The following is a 25049-nucleotide window of genomic DNA, read 5'->3' as shown; positions in this document are numbered from 1 at the left end:
GGTGTTTTTTTTTGGTGTTGGGGGGGGGGGGGGGGGGGGGGGGTTGTTTATTCCTTTTTTGTTGTTGTTCCTCAAGGGAAGTTGATTTCCTAAAGGAGTCTGGCCAGCTGCAACAAAATACTAGGAAACCACTGACCAAGCAGTGTGCATATAAAAATTTCAGTGCACAAATTAAAAACAATACTGGCTAATTAAAAAGCACCAATGGGAAGTCCAGACATTTGAAAATTCAATTAAAAAATTCTCTGGCACCCTTCTGACATGGATAAAGCTGGCATTTGCAGAACAGCAGCTTTCTCACCTGTCTCATTGAGATCCAGGATCCCACGCTGCAAAGGTTGTTTTTGTACATTGCAATGTTGTTAATTAATGCTGAAATACCAACAATAGACCATTGTGTGCATCCAGGCACTTTTTATGAGCACAGGGTTGGTTTTTTTTTCCTGGCTTCCTGCAAGTAAATTAAGGCTTAAGCTCAGATTCACCGTCAACCTGGCATTCCAGTAAATATTAAGTTTCTTTTCATTCATACCTTTTATTTTCTCCTCTTGTTTTCAGAGTCTGCCTCCTGACTTGGAGGCAATGAGCTGTTTGCAGAAAGCAAATGTCCTGCAAGGTGAAGTCCAGGAAAGAGCAGACTTCTCCTTCAGGCATGAGCTGAAAAAAACAGAGGGGCCCCACATGAAGGAAACCCTCCAGGACCAGATCACCCAGTGCTTCCTCGAGTGCCGGTGAGCAGAAACACTTAGCCAGTCCATTTGCCCCTGATTTTGAGTTCCTACAAACTGCAAAATCCATCTTTAAGGCAGTGGTGCCAGTCCCATACAAGGAGTTAGCTCTGCACCAGCTGCAAAGCTCCAAATCCTGAGCTGGAGGATTCCTGACTGGGGAGAGCAGAGTTCCTGGCAGGAGTCAGAGGGGCTCCTTCAGTCACTGGCTGTGGATCAGGTCCACAAATATTCAAGTGGGACACCTTCACCTTGCACATTACCTTTGGCCCAGGCTTTGGAATTATAAGCAGCACACTCTAAACTTCGGGACCAGTGACTTTTCTCCCTGTGTGAATACATGAGGTTTAAGAGAAGGAACTCACTCTTCCATGAGATGGAAGGACCATTATTTGCCATAGCAAATCACATCACGTCACTGGCACTGCCATCCTGCTGCTGGTATTAGCCATGAATCTGAAGCACTTTTGTTCTTGAGGCCTGACCTTCGAGCCACTCCCCCAAATGGAACTTTACTCTGCTGATCTCAGGGAAACTTCACGTCTCAGTAGAGTTAAGCACATACTTACACAGTTTTAAACCCTCTGCTGACACCTCTGCTTCTCTCAGGAAGTTTACTTCAGCCAAAGAAGTTTTTAGACTGGCAATTCTGACACTGGAAGCTCTTGTCCTAAGGAATATAAGCTGGTTTTATAATTTTATGGGATTTACCCATCCAAAGCATTAATGTGTGAAAGTAAATTGGGAAGCAGCAACCAAAACTTCCAGGATTTGGCAGCAAGGCTTCATTTGCTGTGCATAAAGCTGCTCTGCAAACTGTTTTTGTGTCTTGAGCTGCCCAGGGATGTTACAGGGCTCATATTTGGCTTGTGGACCAGTGTCATGCTCCTTAATCATTCAGTGTTTGCTTGGGGTACTGGACTTGCCTTCAGTGTGCAGTTTCCAGTTGGAAACACAAATGCATTCGGGTAAAATCCTGCCCTGTTTGTTCCTTGACTCCTTCAGTCAGGTTTGGGCAGCTGTGCTACAGTGAAGTGTTTGTTAAAAAAGAAAGAATGATCAAAACCAGCACTCTCACAGGTTTTTTCTCTGCCACAACCTATTTCTCTTCTTTCTTGCACTTTTGCCTCTTACAGACTCTCAAGACTGCAGTGTATTTTTACTCTCCTTTGGAAAGAGCTGCTGGTTTTACAAACCTCAGTTATTGCAAAGCACTTTCCCATTCCTTAAATCAACCCTCTCCCAGGGCCTGCTCTGCACACTCCTTGATCTGCCATTTCCTGCCATTCCCCACAGCTCCCAGCATGTTCTGAGCTACAGAAAGATCTTATTCCCTTTGCTTAATATTCCTCACCTAATAGTCATTCTCTACCATAGGTCAATTGTGTCCAATTAACTTGGCTGTGGAGCTGGGGGAGAACTCCCTGAAATACTGCAGGAACCAATGGCAATGTTTCTGTAGCAGATTAGCAGGGAACAGGCAATCTCCCAGAGAACCAGGCTGAGCCATAAACCTCTTTAAAGACATTATGAGACACTATTAAAAGTTAAATCTGGTCCACAGGGACGCTTAACAGCAGAGCCAACCAGCAGCCTAACCCATCCAAAGGATCATTTGAGGGAGCTGAAGCCACGGTTCAGTGGAGGGAGGTGCAGAGGGATGGCTGAGAGGGCAGTTCATCAAAACTCCTGCTGCCTAATTCAGGGGAGCCCTCAGCCTCATGTACCTGTCTAAGGTGGAATGTAAAGTGCTGAGCTTTCTTTTTGCAGCCCTTACAAGCAGAATGGGACTTCCTTGCTACATTTATATCTCAGCTTCAGGTGAGACTCAAGGCTAGAGGCACACCATCAGTAGCCCAGCATATGAATACCTGATTAAAAAAACCACAAGGGTTCTTTAGCTACCCTTTTTCTGATCTGCCTAGTCAGGTTCAGTAGTCTTGAATCTCATCTAGATTTGAAAATTAACAAAGATTAAAGCAGATATAGGAAGATAAGCACCACATTAACTGATCTTGGATAGTTTTGTGAGTAATCCTGAGCAAGGGATTATATTAGATGGGACTAAGATACACCCACAGGGTCCTTAGATTTAAGACTTGAGTCAGGCTTGCTCTGCTGTGTTTGAGACAGGGTGAGAAAACAGGTCCCTTCCAATCTTGTACAGTAACCCACCCATCTGAAACAATATCATAATCTAACAATTAACCATTTTCTATCAAGATGGTCTGATTAGGCTTAAAACTGCTTTTTGGCTCCAGATGTCAGTTCTGTGGTCTGCCTGAGGGCAGGGTCATTGCTGGTGGCAGAGGGACAGTGACACACTTATTGCAGTTAGCGTTTGATCAGAGAAGCCCAGAGTGGTTTGGGCAGGAAGGGACCTTAAAGCTCATCTCATTCCACCCCCTGCCATGGGCAGGGACAGTTTCCACTAGGTCAGGTTGCTACAAGCCCCATCAGACTCCCTGTTACTCTCTCCTTTCAAATGAACTCTCTGTCATGACCCCTAAAAATCATTAGTGCACGGTTCAGCCAAGACCAGACAGCTCTCATTGATAAAAGCTCTTTTGGTGATTTAGCAGATGAAATTCTGCCCTCGATGAAGGCAGTGGGAGAGCTGCCATCAGCTGCAGCACAGGCTGGACATGGCCCAGTGCTGGAGCTCATTTGACTCTGGCTGAGTGAGGCAGTGATTTACAGAGCTGAGAGGAACCAGAGCGAGCTGCCCGAGTCCTGCTCTTCACAGCAGGCCTCTGTCTAAGTGACCACAATCACTTTCCCCTCAGACACATTTGCTGGTATCCAAAAGAGGTTTAAAAACAACAAAAAATCAGCATATTTCTCCACAAGGGGAGTGTGTGTATCCTGCAGAGCCAGGCTTTCCTGGCAGAGAACTGGGAGCTGTGTCCTGCTCAACAGAGGGCCAGGCCTGAAGTGTCAAGGTTTGCATTAATTATTACCTGCCAGGATATATTTTGGCTCTCCCCTAAGCCAGTCTGACAGATCAACAGCTAATTGTAGCTTATAAATTATTCTTCAACTAGGCTTTTTGACATTTTTTATAGTCTATTAAATAAATAGATAAAGGGCAACAAAGATTCTTTTGAATAAATTTTGCTGTGTGGAGTAGAAAATAAAGCCAAACTTCCATATTTTATCCTTCACTCTGAAAAGACTGTGATAGCAAACACAATTAGCAGGTATTGTCTTTCAGCACAGTTACTCTTAGATTACAAAAGGAATGAGCACATATTAAATTTCTCAACTTGTAAGAACTGCTGTAAATATTTATCACTTTCATTGCACAAGGGAACAGCTTCAGTAATTTCCAGACCCAAAGCAGCTTCTTAGGAAGAGAGGTTATAAAAAAGCCAAGGAAAGCAAAACCCAAAGGACTAGACTAAATGAAATTGTTCCAGTTGCTTATATCAATCCTACTGCAGAGAAGATAAAATAATTTTGATATAACATTGCATTTTTCAGCCTTACCATCCGTCCTTCAATTTACCTGTGTTGACTTCCGTGGAGCTGCTCTTTTTTGGCTTGCAAATTATTCATATAAAGCCTTCCAGATTTCCATGTGGCCTTGTCCAGCCATACTAGAAAAGAAAGATAATTGTTTATGAAAGCTTTGTGAAGAATCATCATGCAGTTTACCTACAGACCTGCCCTTCTTTTATTTTTTTTCCCAAGAGCAGGAGTACAAATGATCCAAAATTAGCAGTTGCTATGATTATATAGATCTGAGTCTGGATGGTAATCACTTGAGTCCCACACATTCCGTCCATTCAATTAATAACAGAGTTTCATGTTAAGATACAGCAGAGCTGGGGTTGTAGCTTCAATTTGCTTTCCTGTTCCCAACCAAACCCATTTTTCTGTCATTTTACATTTAGGGTTTTGCGCTGAATATGCAAAGCCAGTCATCATCTTCTCAACTCTTTACCCAATCAATAAACCAGTTCCCAAATAACGTGTCTTGTTAGAATCATCCCTAAAATTAATTTCAAAAAGGGATGGGCAGAAAAGGGGAGAAAGATCCCTTTATTATCCACAGAAATACAGCAGTATCTTTGTCTAAGACAAGTCTTTTCTGACAGAAATCAATACAAAGGATGAGAAATCAAGATGAGGTTTTTATTACCAGAGATGGCCTCCAGAATCACAGGGGAGAGCCTCATGCACGGGCTCTGCTGTGCTGTGCCTCATGCCCTGGAGCTGTAACAAATTACTCCATGAATTTCTGGCAGGATTTATCCACCACTGCTCAGAGCTCTGGGGAGCATTTCATCAGTGCCATCGCTGACCTAATAACAGGGGATCCAAGTAATAGCAACTTTTATGGAGGCTGTGTGTTATTCCCACAGATTTGGGGATTGGTTTTCGGGAGGGAGGAGGCGGCGAGGGGTAAATGTGCTTTCATAATAGGTTTACACTTTACTGATTAGCTTTGAATGATCTTCTTGCTCTGCCTGCTGACTCGAGTACTGTCAGAAAAGGAATTGGCCAAGCTTCATGGTGAGTGAATGAGACTCCTCCTGAAGCAGGGGGGGTTCCTGGGCTTTATTTATTCATTTTGAACATTCCTGACAGCCAGCCCGGGCTTTGATGCAGAGGGAAGAGAAAAAAATAGGAAGTGATGGTGTTTTGTTTCCCTTTTTTCCCCAGCCTGTTTTGTGGAGCTGAGTTTACTGCCAATACTCCTGTTCCTGGGGCTCCCTGGGCAGCAGGGGGTGGAGAAGGGGGAGGCAGGAGGGAGATGAATGGAGAGAGAGGTTTTTGCACTGAAACCCCACAGAATAGGGAAAGTGTTCATTTGTGTTGATGCCTTGTGAAGGCTGACCTAGAACAGAGGCTGGACAGAGCTAAAGAATAAAGCAGGGATTTATTAGGAGGCCTCAATGGATCCACCTTGGGCAGCACAAGAGCCCAGCCAGGGCTGCACCCAAAATGACCCAAAATGGTCACAAAAATGGCCATGAAGTCACAGGGTCTCTCACTTTGATCAGTTCTGCTCTATTTGCATCTTGGAGTTCATTGTCCAATTCCAGCCTTAGCCCATGAAGTCCCATCCTTCTTGTTTTTCTCTCTTCATTCCACCATTGTTTATGCTCTTGGGCCTGAGATTTGGATCATTTGTCCTTGGTCCCCAGCTAGAGAAGGAATTGTTTTGTCTCCCTACTCTGTGAAGAGAGCTTACCATGCCCTAATATGAAGCTCAGAATAAAGCAGTGTACACACTGAAGCAGCACAGAATCTGAAAAATATAAAAGCTAAAACCTGAGGCATCAGTGTCAGGCACTGCCTGTATCACATTTCCCACTCCATGCACTCTGCTTTTTTGGAGTCAGTGGTGAAGCTGCCAGGCAATCCATGATCAGGGAAGCCTGGCCAACAGGACAGAGAGGGATGGCACCCCAGCAGTGCCAACAGCAGCACCCCCTCTACTCTGCTTCCAAGGAATCACGGCTCCGAATCCTTCTGGGCTTGCATTGCTTTCCACCTGGCTCACCTCAAGCTGCCAGCACTGCTTTCCCAAGCAGCCCAGAGCATGGACTGCAGACTCCACACCGTATGGCAGCCACTCCTGGAACAGCTGATGGGAAAATTGCTTAAAAAACAGGTTTGGTGCCACGAGCCACTCCAGCAGACAGTTGTCCAAAAGCAAGTGCCAGCCTGAAGATCCTTGGAACACAGCCAGAGACATCTCCAGCCCTTTGATCACAGGCCTCTTTCCATGCAATGCCCTGTTAGTCTGGAAAACCCTTCTTCTCTGCCACTCCTGCAGGGGCATTCCTGCTGTAGGAACTCCTGCAGGAATTCCTGCTGTAATTTGTGTTTACATACAAATACGTAAACCTTCTATCAGACTTTAAAAATTCTCTACAAATCCATTTCCCACACTGCAGGGGCATTCCTGCTGTAGGAACCTACCCAAAAATGCCTCTTTGGTATTTGGCACTTGATATTCAGCACAGAGAGGAGTTGCTGCCCACAGGAGCTGTCTGTAGATGGGTGAAGAACCATTCTCTTTCCACCTACTGAAAATTCTCATTACTTGTTTTCCCTGTCATCATCAAAGGATTGCCACACACTCACAAACCACTTGCACGTGACATTCCATTCAGGAGCAGAAGTTAGCTAGGAGCAGCTGTGAGCTCATGGTAAAAATCAGGATATGGGGATAAATACAGGGTTGTCTGCTAATTCCACCAGATGAGGATGAGCTGAACTAAATTAGAAAGAGATCTGTACCTGCACCATATTTTCTCCTGACCTCACCTGGAGATGAATACATCTTCACCTGCCCTCTTGTGCTTTGTGCAGTTTACACAAACCAAATTCTTCTGGGAATAGCATGAAACAAGGAGATTCTCCTTCTGAATTCCTCTGCAGGGTTGTGTCTCTTAGCCAAATCTTCTGATTTTCCTCAAGAGAGTGAAGACAAGCTCTGAATTATGGAAATGAAGCTCTGAAAGAGGATGGCACAACCTGGGTTGTCCTCTGCCCAAACACTTGGTCTTCCTGCAGAAGTAAACATTATTAGAAGAGGCAGTGTCTGGGGGTGGTTTTCTATCACTAGTTTCACCTCTGTTTTCTGACAGAGCCAGCAATCCCAGGTTTTGCCAAGGCAGTAATCCCTGTATCCCAACAATTAGTGCTGGTGCTCTCTGAGTGCCTCTCTCCCCTGCCAAAAGACATTTCTGCAGAGACAGCTTCCATTCAGCATCCCACTCCCTGAACACAGCCCAGCCTGCTCCCAGATGCTGGGAGTTTTAAAATCCAGCAGGAACCACCTAGCAAAGGCTGTCCAGGACCCAGCACAAATACCCTGGCAGGCAGAGCATGCTGAGCTCCTCGCTGCAAGCAGCCATGGCAGTGACTTAAAGAACATCTGTGGGAACTGAAATCCTGCCTCTGAGCTCCCGGCTGAGACAGCCTCCAAGACTGATTAATTAACATAATTAGGAGCTGTAAACATTAATGGGTAATGTTCAAGCCTTTCCTAACACGTTCTTAAAAGCTTCCACTGTGTAGTTATCTGTTGACTAATTTTGGCAGGCATCTTTAGGGCTGGAGGGAGCAAGGGAATGGAATGCAAATGCACCACTGGCTCACGGGAGGAGTGAACCAAAGCAAATAACCCACCGGGTTGCTTTAATAGAGGGGAAATAAGTTATCAGAAACAAGAGAATTGTTTGTTTATGGTGGGGGAGAGTGGAGCCAACAGCTCTGCAACCTGTTTTCCCATAGATTGGAATCAACTGCCTAACCTGAAAGCCATTAAAAACAAAACAACAACAAAAAAACCCTTCAGGCCTTTCTTGCTTATGGGAGCACCATGCTGTTATCTTTTTAGAAGTGTGAACCCCTCTAATTCCAAAGGAGGGACAGCTGTTATGAAGTTCACCTGCAGTTAATCTACTTTACTGGGTGTCCATGGATTTACAGGAGGCAGGGGACACCTCTGGAAGCTTCTGTGCAGTGGCAGAAGTTGCCTCCTTCAGTGCAAGCTCAGAATTTACGAGTGTGCTGACATTAATGGAGGCAGCTCCATGGCTTTGGGGGGCACCAGCAGGAAGCCCCTGGATTCATCTATTTCCCACACATAGATAAATCTTGGCTGCAGATATCTGAAACAGCAAGGCCACTTGAACCCTGGTGTCACATCTCCAGAGAGGCATTGATAAGATCACCAATTCTGCTTTCTAAATCACCACAAACTCCAAGATAACGTTTTATTTCTAGTTTGACACTTGAATTTATGATTGCCACCTCTGTGCAGTGATTGAAAACACGTGCAAAGGGCTCTTTGCAATCCTGGATTTTGCTCATTCAACTATCCAAATTTCTAAGGAATGAAAAGAATATTCTTAAAACAGCACAGGTGCAAATTGAGCTCCCCAAGAGGTTTTCAACATAACAAGTCATGCTCCTGAACTCTTATTTAATCACCAAGTGCCTCAATGCTGCACATAAGCACATCTTCACCAGCTTTCCAAACACTGTGGTGATTCCTTTCCAGATAGACACTCAGCTATCTCAGATCACAAAGCCCTTAGGGATCTTCCCTGACTGATCTCTCCTTTCCCTGAGAGGTTTTGCATTCACATGAAGGAGGGTCAGGTCCTGATGTTATTTAATTGTCCTCATTCTAAGCAGACTCCCATTAACTTCCACAGGGATTTATAGAATTTTGTTGGTTTTGAGCCTTTTTCAAGGCTGTAACAGCCAGGCAGAATCACAGTCTTGTTCTCCAAGCAGTTCACCAATGCAAAACCAGGGAAAAAACACATTTCAGTGCTGTGGCACTTTGGGCTTTCTGCCTGTGGTGGGGTTTTTCCTCAGCACCTTTTGCAGGAATGCTCAGAACTTCCAGCATTTGTGAGCTGATACTCACCTGTCCATCAGGCAGGATTTGCACTGTGCACCTCTTGCCACGCTTGCATACAAATTATGCAGAAGCAACATGAAAAGCTCATTCACATCTCAACAGCTTCACATCAGCAAAGCCACAGCGAGCACAGTTCTTCTACAGACCAGGCTCTCCTCAACCTGCTTGCTCCCAAATCACTTTGCCCAAAAAGGCTTTACCTCTTCCCCACCCCATTCCTGCCCTAGTTTCTGTCTCTGTAGTTTTCAGCTGAAAGGCAAAATTGCCCTCAGCCTGTGTGAATTTTTACAGGGATAGTAGAGACATTTCTGTTCCAAAAGGCACGAGGACCGAAGAGAAAGGTAAAACTCCTGTGAGCAAAAAGATAGGTCCAATTAGAAATTTTCATTTATTTAGCATAATTATTATGCCTTTAACTATATTGATCCATTCTTACAGACCTGCCCATCCTGACCACTGCTCTGTAGGATAACTCCAGACTTCCCAATTTTTGATTTGTAGCACTCTAGAAGCAAAACTGACCATTACAAAAAATTAAGGCTAGATTCCCTTTCCTACCTTCTTCAAATGCCTGCAAGTGACCCATGGATACCCACAGTCTGCTGACCTTGAGGCTAAGCCTCCTGCTTAGAATTAAAGCTCCTAAAAATATTCCCTTCTTTATACATCCAAAAGTCTGGAATCAGCTAAAGTAAATAGCATTAGTCTGAGCAGGCCCATTTCCACACAAGAAAAATAAAATCTGTTAACTAATTAGTTCATTTTCCTAAAGCACTTCATACTCATCTCCATAATACTTAGGAATTAAAAGTCTGAAAATGCAAAGTGTTCCTGACCTAATGCAGCAACCCCCCCACTGAGATTCCCAAGGACACTTCCCAAACATTAAGTTATTTGTTGTTATAGATACTCACACAGACACAAACATCAGTGGCACCCAGGGACTCACACTTTGCCAGCAGCTTGTTATAATACAGCTCTATGTGTCTGAAAGGCAGGATTGGGCTTTTTGTTGTTTTTTTTCCCCTGGAAAATCCTGCAGGCTGTGCCTGTTCAGTAGGTGTGCTAAGCTGCTGTCCTGCTCTATTCCTTTCTCAAGCAGAGTCCTAACACAGCAGCCTGGGTTTCTGAAGGCAGGAACAGAGCAGTGGGGTGTTTCAAACTGATAACTGGGGCCTGATGTTCACCTTGGAGCTGGTTTCTCTTTCAGGAATCCAGCTAGATACCTGCTAGGCTTGGCCCAGGGGAGCCTGCTCTGCCATCTGATCTGCTCTTGGTCTAACCAGCACAGCCTGGTCCTAATCAATGAGAAAGAAAGAAAGAAAGAAGGGAATGAATCCCAAGGGGAAGGGGAAGAGACCCAGCCCAGCTATTATTTCACTCTACTGTGACAGGGAGAGGTGTCTTCTCCAGCAAGTTAATACAGAGCAGGAGGAAGAAGCAATTTTCCCCACTTCCCCCTTTCCAACAAGCAAAGATCTGCTGGGATACAGAAACAAGAAACAGGCAAAGAAAAAAGAGCCAGGAGTCCCACTGGTGCGTGGTAGAAGCACTGAAGAGCCAGTGGCTGGCAGAGGAGAGGTGTTTAATGGATATTCTGGGAAGAGAAAGACTAAGGGAAAAGCTCAGAACCAGGGAGAATAAAAATGAGCATGAAGCACAGAGCAGTGCTCCCAAGCTACAGCCCTTGCTCCACAGACGGATCTCTTTGGAGAAGCAAGCAGAGGAGCTGGAAAAGGCATTTTCAGCCTTGGCTCTGTAGAATGCAAAGAAGAAAGGAGGCAAGTGGGGTAAAAAAGAACCGTGGCATGGACTGACACAAGCAGAGCAAAGGGATAGCTGAAGCAGCCATGAGGAGCTGGAGAGGCAGAATCAGAAGACAAGGGATGAAAGAGGCATAAAACTGGGGGAAAAAAAACCCTATGAGTTACCATTTTGATAAATAGGCACAGTTAGGACCAAAGAATGATAGCAAATAGGAAGTGTTTCCAAGGCAAAGACAAAAGAGCAGTTCCCAAATGTCTGTGGCAGGTGAATATATTAAAAAGGACTTGATTGCCAAGAGAACAGATTTGACTTGGAGAAGATGAAGGAATCAAGTTATGGCTGGGAATGTGACTGTGGATGACAGCCTGTTATTCTTTCCCCCAAGAGAAGGATATGTTTAATTCTGAAATCCAGTTGTTTCCCTGTTTTCACTGGCAGGGGCTTTTTCCCAGTTTGCACCCTGGGGACCACAGCAGGGGAATGTCTGGTGGAACATGAGGCTGATTCAGGGCACTGTGGCTCCAGTGTGCCAACAGGATTATTTAACAAACTGCTGACAAGTTCCTCAAGTGCTAATTCCAAGTGAATTCCACACCCAGGAGGATTGCACCATCCAGCAGAGAAAATTCCAGGCTTCCACTGCAAATCCAGGGAGGAGGAGCTGAGGGGGAAGGAGGACACAGGCAACAGGAGCAGGTTATCCCCTAAATCTCAAGATCTCCACGGTGGAATAGCTGGAACAGGCTCTAGGTGACAGCAGAACACTGGCTGCAATCCCAGGGCTGTGAAATATGGCAAGGGCACCTGAGACAAAGTTTTTTATTATTATTTGATTATTTCCCTCAAGACTACCAGGCTGCTCCTTTGTTAGCTGGGCAGTGAGGGTTGGTGAGCACCTAGGGAAGCTCTTCCCAGAGCAAAATCCACGTTAAAGCCACTCTATCCAAATCCTATTCTCAGATTCAAGGCTGAAAAGGTTTGATGACAGTATTTCTGTGGGCAGAGCAAGAGCTTGCCTGAAACCTGAGTCACATCCATTCTTTCCAGAGCCAATGTGTTTCAGTTTTACTGGGAATTTCAGCATGGGGGAGATTAGTCAGACTCCATCAAGCAGGTTGTTTTTATTATCCAGGTCAGAGTCCAGGGCTTTTAAGTCATGCTACATTTCAGCCCTGTGCAGAGACAACAGAAATTCTAATTATTTATAGTCATTTACTCTAAAAACACCCAGCTGTTATGGTTTGTGTGCTGTGTCAGGCAGACTTAGGATCATCCTAGGCTGAATAAAAGACATTTAATAGCATATAAGGGAGTTTAGGTGGGTCTTCTTAGGCTCTACTTGTACAAAATATATATATCAACAGCAATAATAACTAAATCAGTAAAATCTTGTGCCAAATACAAATGTTTGGATTTCCCCATCCTTGGAAGAGTTCAAGGCCAGGCTGGATGGGGCTTGGAACAACCTGAGATAGTGGAAGTTGTCCCTGGCCAGGGTATGGAATGAGATGAACTTTAAGGTCCCTCCAACCCAAACCATCCCTTGATTCCATGACTTGAGCAAAGGGTGTAGAAGCATAAAAGAGCTGGTTCAGTGTTTCCTGAGACATTTATGGAATAGCAGGAAACTGCCTGGCCCTGAAATCTGTTCAAATACTCCCCTGTCGCTTCCCAGAGCCCCTTACTGCCTCAGTAATGCTTTGGTGGCTTGGAAAGGAAATGTACTCTCCTGCTTTGTGCTCCCCATCACACAGGGAAACCAGCTCTAAAACAGCTCTTCCCAGATTATTTTTTTTTTTTCTGGAAAGCATCTCTAATCCAGCAACCAATCCTGAAGCTGCTGGTTGAAAGCATGGCTGTGAGTTAAAGGCTGCAGCCTGTGTAGCTGCAGGACTCCTCCAAGCATTCCAAGTCAATTGGAATTGTTTCCAAGGGAGCCAGTTCCAGAACCGCAGCTGTGCTAACGTGTGCTTCCCATCACGGGCTCAGCTCTCAGGGCTGCTGCACAGGGGGTAACTCCATGCCCAGAACATCCCTCCACCTCCATCCCCTCCTGGGAAAGCACATCTCACACGTGCCTTTGTCCCTGTCTGTTGCAAGGCTGGCAGTTTGGGAAGCCTGGGAGCGAAGGTGGGAGCGGCTGATTGCAGCCTCTCCCACGTGTGTGCCTGCATTCCCTTCTGCCCAAAGCTCCCCATCCTTTGCCCCAGGGAGCTCTGCTATCCTGCAATGATGCCATCCCAGAAAACTGATCCTCAGGAGAGGCCTGGGAAGCAGCACAGTCACGTCTCCAGGCCTGGAAAACAACACAAAAGATTGAGCAAAGCTGCCCTGCAGGGCTCACCTCCCAACTGCTCTTCCCACCCCACCTTGCCTGTTCCACCACTTTGGGGAAATTACCTGTGTTTGGGCTCTCTGCTTCTTCCCAGAGCAGACTCCAGCTGCAAATTCCCAGAGAATATTCCTTTTATCCCTGGTTCTCCAGGCTCTTTGCCACGTTGCCAGCAACTCTCAGCAGCACCAACCCCATCTACCAAAGAAATTATTTAAAAGCACATTATTAATCCGTCATTTAAATTAACAATAATAAAAAAGCTGCACTTTGTGCTTATTTTTGATTAAATCTGAGTATATCCTGCTGAGTAACATGCAGAAGGAATCAGTCATTTGGAGAGGCAAAAGGTATTCAACTCTATCAGTCTGCACAATTCCAGCCAGTTTTGGGAGACTACAGATCAGGCACCAGAGCCACACCAAACAGGTACAGGACTAGAACACTCCAATTTTTCTCTCCCAAAACTAAAAAGGTGAGAGTTAAGGAACTTGGCACCTCCAGGCATTACAGTGTGTTTCTTGGACTGCAGAGATGACTGGAGTTTTGAGCTAAAACTCCTGATAAATGGCTGCTCTTAATACCATGCCTGGCTTAGAGCTGAGCTCATCTGGAATGTTTCTCCTTGTCCTTTCCCACACTTTTTAAGTGCCAAAGTAGAGGTTGTAATTTTTTTTTTTTTTTCCTAGTGAGCTCTTTGGTTATTAGCATTGGCCAGGAGTGTAAACATCTTTAATTTTATAGATGGATTCTGCAACATTCTCCCTTTTCCCCTGGTTTTACACTCTGTGTACACCTGATGGGGATTTATTCCAATAAGGCTGCACAAGCCAATTGGGATGAACATGGAAAAATCAAGCACTGAGATTGCTTTCATCTGCATGAAATTGCCTCACAATTATCATTAAATAGTTCATTTATGCTTTCACATAAGCCACAGAGAACCAGATCTCTTGAAGTGGACAAGAAGGCTGTCCCTGAGCCATGAGTGTTCCCTAGGGGACAAGAAGGTCAGTGGGATCCTGGGGTGCATCAGGAAGAGAATTCCCAGCAGGTCAGGGGGATCCTGCCCCTCTGCTGAGCCCTGGGAGGCACCTCTGGAGTGCTGTGTCTGCTTCTGGGCTCTTCAGGACAAGAAGCTCCTGGAGGGGTCCAGCGGAGGCTGCAGAGGTGATGAAGGGATTTGGAGCATCTCTGAGGAGGAAAGGAGGAGCTCAAGAGGTGGCACAGCTGAGAGGGGACCTTTGTAACGTGTATAAATATCCAAAGGATGGATATTTATGTATCTGGATATTCCAGAGCATGGACCAGGCTCTGCTCCATGGGGCCCAGCAATGGGACACAAGGAACACAGAGATGCTGATGCCCAGGAGTTCCATCTGAGCAGGAGGCAGAATTCGTCCCTGGCCAGTGATGGAGCAGTGAAGAGAGTGTCCAGAGAGGCTGTGGAGTCTCTCTCACTGGGGATATTCCAGAGCTGTCTGGACACAATCCTGTGCCAGGGCTCTGGGATGACCCTGCTGGAGCAGGGAGGCTGGACCAGACCCTCACTGTGGTCCCTTCCAGCCTTATCCATTCTGGGATTCAGGGCAGTGAAAGAGAAAGCAGTGTCTGGTTACATTCCTAAAAAACATTTTCAGCTTCTCCTTTCCCACTGACATTTTCCTGCTGCATCACAAGTGCTTCTCAAGGCAGATCAGTCTTAGGTGCAAATAGTGAATCCAGTTTTAAATGAATACTCCAGCAACTCTCCCAAGCAGTGATGCAATGCCTATGACCCTGGTCACACTCTGTCCTTTGGAAACTCCTCAGGTGAAATCATGGTCAGGCAGCAGGTCAGGGGCACGGTGATCTGTGAGTGGGACAGCCATGACACAGTGGCTGGACAGCATTTTAATCCAGAGAGGCAAAAAAGGAGTTCTGCCAGCCTGGGCTGGATTTCTGCACTGATACCACAGATATAAGGCAGAGATAGAAATACTGAAATGTGTCTGATGCCACCTTTGATTCCACCTCGGATCCATCCATCTTCATCACACTGGAAAAATTACATCCATGAAAATCAAACCATTTCCCTACAAGCAGGGTTGTCTAATCACCATATCACTCCTACGTGTTCTGTTTGTTGGAATATTAGGTATCTAGTATTGAAAAAAGGGTGGATCAAAGTACAGAGCTTTTCTTCTCCTTCCAGGCTCCCATTCCCAATTTTCCAGGCAAATATAAAGGGTGTCCGTGCTGCACAGCGCACGCAGGGAGGCTGAAACACCCCAAGAGCACTGCATTATCTTCAGTTTTAAGTGATGGGCCATGGCAAAGCAGCCGGGTTAGAGCCTTCTTCCCCTCCTGTAGAGATGCATTTTGGTCCACCTTGACTTCTGAGAAGCAAAAACATTTGCTCGAATTTCTCATAAACAAATCCCATAAAACAAAATGCTCTCTTATACTCCATTTCACTCCAAATCCCAAAGAAACTTGTGATGTTGGAGGGCAGGTTATTTCTTTTGGCTGGCCTTGCTTAAAAAAAAAAAATAGCATGCTTTATTTTCCTCTTTACAGGATTCATATTGTGTTAATAAAGTACTCTTGATTCCCTCTGGCTGACTCTGCAGGAAAACTGTTCTCGCAAAGCTTCTAGTCTGGGTTAAAGTAATCTTGCTTAAAACTGCCCATAATTGTTTCAGTCTCTTAAATTGAATGCTGAGCACTGGAAATTCTGCCAAATTTGAGCCAGGATTGGGTGTTCTGCACTGGCAGGATAAACTGACCAAAGATAAGGAATTCAGTAAATGCAGGGGGAATTTGACCTGGTGTTTCTTTGAGCCAGCTTCTGTATTTCTGACCTTGCTCTGAAGAGAGTGGAAAGACATGAGAAAATCAAACCAGATGAGAGTTTAATGGGAGCTATTCCAGCCCTGGAGCAGCCCCTGGGGGCAACTCTCCTGCTCAGCAAGGGCTGCTCACCCTGCTCTCCTCCAAAGGCTGGAGACAGGCACCAGGAAGCTGACACTGGAAATGAGCCTGGGGACAGCCAGACTGGGAAACAGGGGGAGCAGTCTTTCATCCTTGGAGAAATCCCTCGAGGAATGCAGCTCTGGAAAACACAGGGTGATCAACAACTCCAAAAGAGAAGGAAACGCACTCAAGGAGCTTCAGAGCTGGAAAATGAAGCACTGGGGTAGTGCTGGATGGCAGTTTTCCCTCCAGGGGCAGGAATGGGACAGCCAGGTGTCCTCAGATCCATCAAGATATGCTGTCAGTGTTATTCCACACCTTGCATCAGGTTTACCAGCAGCTAGCTCTGCCCAAGGCTGTTCTGCACTGCAGGAGTCAAGCCAGAAACCCTAAATAACCTTCCAGGGATCTGCTTTCCAGCCTCTTTAATCTTCCCATTTCCATGCCATGGTGGGTACATTCAGTGTCCTCTAGGTTTGTGTGAGCCTTCAGCACAGCTTGGTTGGTATCAGCTCTTGCCAAGCAGTTCAGTTATATCAGCCAGGATGTGATTTCTCCAAATCCTCAGTTAATTCAAATGTGAGCTCTGAGAAAACTTTGAACAACATTTTTTGAGTGTGTGGAGGGACACGCAAAATCAGAGCACCAGAACATTTCATCAGTGTCAATATTTCACAATTTTTTCTTCTGATTGTAGCAAGTTTTCTTTTAACTTAAGCTAATATTGGAAGAATAAGTGGCTTTGGTTTTCCTTGGCATTATTCATGCCCAAGCTGCCTTTTATTCCCATCCAAAAACCTAGGAGCCATTTGCAGTGCTATCATCCATGCCTCCAGTTATCTCAAGGAGCAAAACCTATTGCCGTTTTAATCCAGGAATGATTTGTAAAAATTTTGAAGAGAAAAAAAAAAAAAATTAAATCCTTTTCCCTCGTGGTTTTTGCAGCAGGAATCAGGATAACCAGGAGTCCTGGCAGAGAAAGCTCATGCCCCAGCCCACCTGAAGGGGAACAGAGATTCCCATTTTTCCATTACACTAATTACTTATTGCTATCCCAAAAAGACCAGAAGGATCCTTGGAAAGGTAATAACTTCATGACAAAGCAGAACAGACTCTTTTGCTGTAAGAACTCAAGCAGCTTATGAACAACTGCACTGGGTCAGCCAAAGGTCTACCTTTCCTGGCCAGTAACACCACATGTAATAAAACTATCAGGGAGAATTACCACATTCCTCATTTAGGTCTGTCCCCTCCAACAACTGTTCCCAACTATTACTTGGCTTTGAAGTTCCCTTCTCCCATTTCAGATCTAAGGCAGGCATTGGGGACCCAAAAGACCATTCTAATTATGATAGTTACTATAATAAAGGATATCACCTTTCCCCGCAAACCTTGCGTCCTCATTCCTCCATGGGAATGCTTTCCCTTGCACATTGTTGGCCTCACAACACTTGATCTTCAATTTTCAAAGCTGAATATTTATGCAGAACAATAAAGTTTCTGATCCTCCAATTACCCTGCACTGAAATGCTTCCATGCATAACAACCACACGTACAAGCAAACACTGGGAGGATCAGGACCTGAGATGAAACATCATTTGTAATGTGTCTGTGTCCAAACTCATTAAAGATGATAAGAAACCCTTGGAAATCAATCTCACTTTATAAGTAATTCTGTATTTGCCCAGGTTATTTTTTCTGGAAGTGATTTTCAAAGAGCTAAAGAGAGCACACACACAAAAGGAAAAAAAAGCACCACAGCAAAGACACCTAAAATAAACCAGCACTGCTATTTAAGCAGTCTGAGAGAATCCATATCAGGTGGGATTCCAGAAACAGGCAAGGAGTACACAAATGAGGAGGGTTTTATTTCTTTAAAGAGCTCCCCCCTCTTAGTTTGTGTCCCTTTTATGCACAGATCACCACTCTGTCCCTCCACTCAGAGCCTTCACCATCATTCATGCCTCCTCTTCTGCACACAGCCCACATCTTTTCTTCCCCTGAGAAGAGTTAAATACTCTTGTTCCTCCAAAGAACAATTTATTTTTCCTGACAAGGCCTTTTATGCAATTAGCTGGAGAAGCCATAGCCAAAAAGAAAGAATAACACATGTAAAACCACGCCAGAGAACAGAGTAGGTAGGAACTTGTTGAGTCTATTACCAGACAAAATGTTTAAATCAATGGTGTGTTCTCATAAATCAAAAGCCATATTTAGCCCTAACTATAACCATCCCTGAGCAATGTGGAATAGAGAGAAAACACTTTTAAAAACATTTGGAGCTCCTAAACGAGGAAGGGAGGAAGCAGCAGATGAGACAAGCACAATGCAGGGTCATCTCCCAAAGAATTTATTTCACAGGTGAGAATGGAGGTGCCACAGCATTCAGGGCTGAGCAGAGCCTGCCAATCACCCCGACTTGTTCCAGTCTGGTGGTGATTTGGAGACATTACAGAACCATTTGAACCTAGTTAAAACTTGGACATTTATGTGGGGTTTGAGCTGTACAAATATTGAGCCCAGAAGAGCCAGAACTCTTTGCTACAGATCACAGACAAAAGGATTTGCACTGCAGACCATAAAAGATCATTCTTTTTCAATTACACTTGACAGGTCTGAGTTATTGTACAAGGAATAGGTTTGGAGCAGTAACAGTGAACCAGAGAACATAATGTAATTTGAGAAACAGCACAAAAACCTCATCACATCCTTTTCCTTTTCAGCTGGGAGTGCAAGATCCTATCTTTTCACCCCTCCATCCTTGTTCATCCCTTTACTCTTCCACTTGAGCTGCTTTGATTCAGATTTAGGGCCCCCATTCATCCCAATTAGATGGCTTTCTGTAAAGCTGCTTTCCAACCCTTGCTCTGCTTCCGTTGACAGGATTTCACTGCTTTCCAGAAAAGTGATGGATTTCTCACATACCACAGTTTCTAAAGGTCCCTTCTTCAACAGCATCCTCCTCAGCACAGAAACCTTGAGCAGTTGTGTTAAAGCAGTGGCTCTGACCCAAAGAAGGATCTTTTTGCCTGCTGTGAGCTCCAGCACTCCTCATTTTTATTTGCAGCAGTGCAAGCACGGATCCCAAAGCAGAGGCTGCTGCTCGGTGCCTGGGAACAGAAAACGAGGAGCAGGTCACCCCCAGGAGCCATCCTCAGCTCCCTGCCTGCAGATTTTGGGCTCCTGAGGGCCTCCCCGGGCTGCTGCTGGGGTTTGTCTCACAAGGAGGAGGTTTTTTCCTAGCCCTGTCTGTCCATCTCCCCTTCTTTACTCTGTTCAGTCACCGAGTCCAGTCCCACCATGGGATTTTATAAACTTCATTTGTTCCTTCAGGCAATTGGTTTTACTGGAACTGCATCCTCCCTAAGAAATCCAGGACAATTTGCTTCTGCTTTTGCTTGCAGTGCTTAACACGTTGTCAGCACTCCCACTGAAGCAATCACACTGAAAATAAGAGTTGCTTCTTCCAGTTCTGGCATTTACACATTTTTATGAGACGCTGGAAAAGTACAATTGGATATTTTCCCCCCTTGCAAATGCTGAGACAGTAATAAGTAACAGATTCACAGAGTTCTGACTCGGATCTAGGTGTCTCTGACATGTACCATGTCTTTCAAATATATTACACACTCTAATGCTCCTGTTATCAAGAGCTTAAGCTTTTTACATCCTCCTCTCCCCATCAGCAGTGGAAACAGGGAGGATTCCCACCACAAAGCTCCCCTCCACACTTCCCACAAAACAAAGCAGCCTGCTGGGGCTCCAGTTGGGAGCAACTTCTTGCATCATCTGGGATAATTTTCTTACCCTATTATTACCTCTAATCACAAATATTTCAGTGTTTCGAGGAAGTTTCAAAAGGGGAAGGCGGTCAAAAATTATTTGAACAAATAATATTGTGAAGCAAGCTCAGAATCACTCCACAGTGTTTGGGACCTCCTCCTAATTCAAGAGCTGTTCATGGGACATGCCTGATGGGACCCTCTTCAGCCCTGGATGAACTGTAGCTTATCTGATGGCACAAAAACATAAGAATTCAAAATTATAGAGTGGTTTGGGTAAGAAGGGACTTTGAAGATCATTAAGTCCCACCCCACACCTTCCACTAAACCAGGTTGCTCCAAGCCCCATCCAACCTGGCCTGGGACACTTCCAGGGATGGGGGGCAGCCACAGCTTCTCTGGCTGCTCTTTTTATCCTGGTGTTTCCAACTGCAAACCAAAGAATTTAGGTCCAGTTGAATCCAAATGAACATCCTAAGACAAATGCATGAGGCAACCCTTTGCGATGGCTCTGGGTAGAACGCTGCCAGAAAGTGAAGGGGGAATGAAAACTGAGATTCATTATGTTTAAAGTGGACTTTTGACCAGGAAGATGAATGGCTGCATTTTTGTGGGGAAATTTACAGGCCAAATGAGTCCCTGGTTTAACCTCTGAACTTGGAGGGTTTCATAAAGGGAGGAATTTGCCTATTGGGGGTCACGCATGTGAATTCCCAGGCATTACAAGTTTGAAGCTGTGGTCATTTCAACCTAGAAGAGAAAGGAAAACCCACAAGAGGGTGGGTAGGGAAATAAGATTTAAGAGTGCTGCTTCCAGACCATCAGACAGCAATGGATACACTCAAGAAAAAAGCAGATGCCCTGGAAGAATTAGAACATCAAAATGTTTGGTTGTGTCTGCTCTCAGGTCATTGATGACCATGGAAAATCACATCTTGCTGTGCCCTCAACCAGAAAATCCCAGTTATCCCTGACTGCTTAGTAAATGCCTGACCCTCTTTCCATGGAAAGATAGGCATTGTCTTCTCCTCACCTCATTTTTTGACGCAAGCACCTGCTGGAGTTGCTGCCAAAAAAAGGTGAGAGGAGCCACATCACCCCAAACAACTGCACCAGCTCAGAGGAGGAGAATCACACAGAAAATACAGATTATAAACCAGAAAACTCTTCCCAATTTCAGAATATGGCAGAATTTCTACAGCACTCAGATACACTCAGCATACATACCCAAAGGTAAATATCACAGAATGGTTTGGGTTGGAGGGAACCTTAAAAAGAATTTAATTCCAACCCCCCACCATCTCCAAGAGCTGTAAATGATTTAAGAGTGAAAAAGGGAGTACAAATACCAAATGTAACATGAATAAATATTGGAAGCTGGCCCTGGTATCATGTTCAGTGGGCTCCCAGCTGATTCTTCACCCGCAGTGCATTTGCCTTTCCTTCCTCCCAGCTGGCACTGAAGTAGCAACAGCCTCAATTACAGATTTTGGGAAGTTTTTTACTGTTACCAGATTTGTAGCAGCATTTAAGGCTGCACTTAACATAAAACTGAGCTATTTTCTGGCTCTCTGTAAAAAATGGAACACGAGCTAATGTTAAATAATAGATCAGGCAGGGTTTTGAGGCCAAAATCCCATTCCTAATGGATTTTTAAAAACACACGAACAATGACAGCCCTTTGTTGATGCAGGCTGGTTTCTGGGAATGCAGTGACCAAGGATTTGCATCTGTTTGCATGTAGAACTTGTAACTGTTGAACAAGCCAGAGCTCCCAAGCACAGATGAAGTTTGTTGATTCTGTCCTAATTGGTGTTGCATTAATACCAGCAAGAGATCCCAACCCTACACATGGTGCTACAGAAACAGAACAGATGCTCTATTCCAAAGATCTCGGCTTAAAACTGAGCCTGCAGCTTAACACCAGCCTAGCAAAGTCCCTTAAGGTACCACTTGTTTAAAAAAAAAAAAAAAAAAGAAAACATTTTTAGGAATAGTGTTGACCTTTCTGAGCTCTTTTCTTCTCCAGGGAAATTTAATTTCATTTAGAGGAAATATAACCGTGCTGTTTGAAAGTATGACAAGGGTTTTTCTGCACTGTCAGAATTTTCTTTGGACCACAAAAATCTTCCTGATATTACCAAACAAACAGAAAATCTTACAAATATATTCCACCAAGCAACAAAAGGGAAAGTAGTTAAAGGGTTTTATCAGTATAAATGGCCTTGGGCTGAGGTTATTTTCTGTATCTTTTAATCCCTTTCTGAAAGGTCTGGAAGCTCCCTGTGTTACCCATGAAACCTTCCCACAAAGTCACCAACTGCCCCTTCCCAGCATCCATTACCATCAAGTCCACTGGAAATTTAGGAGTGGTAATCCTGACATGGTAATCCTGACATTTAGAGATTAAATCCTGATTTAAGCAAAATAACTCTTCTTTAAAAAAAACCCCAAAAACTGGATGTTGAAGGCAGAGAGTTGGGCTGTGAACAATAAATAATGTAAAATAACATAATAATCATTCCCAGAATGATTTGGGTTGGAAGAGACCTTAAAGCCCAATCCATTCCACCCCCTGCCATGGCAAGGACACCTCCCACTATCCCAGGTTGCTCCCAGCCCTGTCCAACCTGGCCTTGGACACTTCCAGGTAGAAACACTTTGATCTCCAACTCTCAGCTAGGAAGGAATCTGCAGTCCTAGGAATTTCCCTGAGAATTTGCAGGTTTTGTTGGGCCATGGGATAAGAGACATGGATTTGTAACTGTCTTAATGAACTTACAGGACAGAAAACACTGCCACAAGAAGCTTCCCTGCTATCTAACATCTTTATCAACCAGGTGAAAAATTATGAACTCTAATTCCTCTTCCACTTTTGTTTCTCCCACAGGCATATCACAGGCAGGTTTCCTGACTATCCCCCTGAGAAGACAGGTGGTTCCAAGGCTATTTTTATTGAAAAACATCCAGAGCAGGTACTGTCCCTCTTTTAATGAAAAAAAATCATGGTGTTGGAGAAGGATTTGCCACAAAACATGTCTGTTTATGTAAGTAGCAATTTTCCCTAACAGTGGCTCTAGTTCTCCAAGAACCTTATGGTTAAAAACTTTTGGTTTCAAATAAAAGAATGAGTTTTTTTCTCAGGGTGTTTCCAATCAGGTACCAAAGTCTGTTCCCTTTTGGGCTGTGCAGCCACTTAATAACGACTGAAGGTGCTCAGGTGATGGGAAAGAATTAGAGAACAACAGCAGAGAAGAGTTTCCAGTGCAGGCAGGGCTAAGCCTTGATTTACTGCCAAGGCTCATTAAGCAAATTGAACAGATAGATAGCAGTGAAGGAAGTATCTCAGTTTATCTTGTGTGTTGTAGGTTGTTTTTCCTGGTAAATCCCTCTCCTGATTTCTCTGGCTAATGGAAGTGGCTGATAATCTCTTCCTCTGATCACTGAGTGTCACACAGGGAAAGTGATTAAGCCCAGATGAAGGCAGTGCTCAGCACTTGGAGCCTTTCCCACCCATCCCGAGGAGCCAAGGGGGTAATGGGTCTGTTGGGGGAGAACAGCAAGCAGGATTTGGCCCCTGAGTGAACCACTGTGCTGGGCTAGCAAAACTAAGAGGTCAAAACCCAAATTCTGTGGTCCTGAAAGCCCCACCCCTGAGATTGTTGCATGATTTTTCTGCATTTGGTGTTCTAACACAGGCATGGTAAAATGAGGGTTTTATAGAATCACAGAATGGTTTGGGTTGGAAGGGATATAAAAATCATCTCACTGCAGCCACCCACACCTTCCACTAGCCCAGGTTGCTCAGAACCCCATCCAGCCTGGCCTTGAACTCTTCCAGGGATGGGGAATTTTGGATCCAGTCCTCCCTGGAATCCCAGGGAGGAGCCTGGGACGCACAGCAGTCTCTGTGTGGTTTGGGGGGATGTAAGGACAGCAGGGAGCACAGCACTAACCATCAGCTAGCTTTGCTAAAAACACAGGAAAACTGCTGCAAACAGCTCCCTGTGCCCCACTAAATCTGAGTTTGGGGCATGCTCCTGCTTTTAGCCAAGTTCAGGGGCTGAACCCTGCTGGACTCTGCTCTGCTGTTCAGGCAGGCAGAGAGAAGGAGACCCTCAGTGAAGTTTTCAGCCTCCAAAGCAGAAACACATGCCAGAGTCCAGAAGGCTTTGTTGGGAACCACCCAGCAAGTGGAGCTGATTGCTGGGGAAGGGTTTGGGGGATGTGGTGCCAAACAGAGCTGCCAGCATCAAGGATTAACACAGCTGGGGAAGAAAACACGACAAGGAATTATTCTGAGCAACACTGGATATGGAGGTGGATTCTGGAGAAAGGGGTTTAACCTTCCTGTCATGCTCCCAGCTTGCAATTCCCACCTTGAGTTGTTTTGTTGCCTTTCCTGAGCATCTGCTTTTTCTTTGCGTGGAAAAAAAATGGAAGCCAAAAGTCTGGAGAAGTTGTTTTACTGCTTGTTTTCCCTGCACCCTGGGAAAAAAAACCTTCCTCTATTTTCCTAACAAATTTTCACTAGCAATTATCTGATTTTCACCAATTTTGGAGCCTGTTTTTTTCTCCCTTTTTAGCCAGCAGAATGTGTGTCACAGCCTCAAGAGATCTCCACAATGCAGCTGGCCAGAGAAAAGTTCAGTGCAATCATGATTTTACCTGAATGTCAGACAAGTAAAACATTTTTTGTTCCATTGAGTCAGCTGCATATTAAAAAATCCCTGAGGCCACTGGGTTTGTTCCACACACTGGTCTACTGGGCAACATAGGAAAGGAAATCCCAGCCCCATGGAAGCTGATGGGAGTTTTGTCCTTGGTTCCAGGGGGGACAGGAGTTCACCTCTTGTCTGTATGAGCTCCTGTATGAGCAGGGGTTGGTTACTCCCAAGTCAAACTCCATGAAAAATCAAGACTGAGCTGTATTTAAAAAGTGAGCATTTTATAAGGCTTCAGTAAAGACACTTTGGGGAAAATAAAATACAAATTAATCACTTCACGAACCATTGCTGCATTATTATACATTCTATATTTCTTGATCCTTTGACAACCCTGACCTTACTTGACTTTGTAATGTAGCTGGC

The 25049-nt window shown here is 44.8% G+C and overlaps 1 protein-coding gene across 1 annotated transcript in view; it reads left to right on the top strand.

The window, feature by feature from the left end:
• IQCA1 (IQ motif containing with AAA domain 1) overlaps nucleotides 1-25049 on the top strand; it is a 96846-nt gene that overhangs the window by 26309 nt on the left and 45488 nt on the right. Inside the window, exons 6-7 of the mRNA XM_041464153.1 lie at nucleotides 559-731; nucleotides 22850-22934. Coding sequence (XP_041320087.1) covers nucleotides 559-731; nucleotides 22850-22934 — 258 coding nt within the window. The remainder of the gene's footprint in view (nucleotides 1-558; nucleotides 732-22849; nucleotides 22935-25049) is intronic.

Source organism: Pyrgilauda ruficollis, unplaced genomic scaffold, assembly GCF_017590135.1.
Source record: "Pyrgilauda ruficollis isolate IOZ18807 unplaced genomic scaffold, ASM1759013v1 scaffold172, whole genome shotgun sequence".
Taxonomy (NCBI): Eukaryota; Metazoa; Chordata; class Aves; order Passeriformes; family Passeridae; genus Pyrgilauda; species Pyrgilauda ruficollis.
Note: the sequence above shows the minus strand (reverse complement) of the source record. Positions and strands in the feature narration are given on the sequence as shown.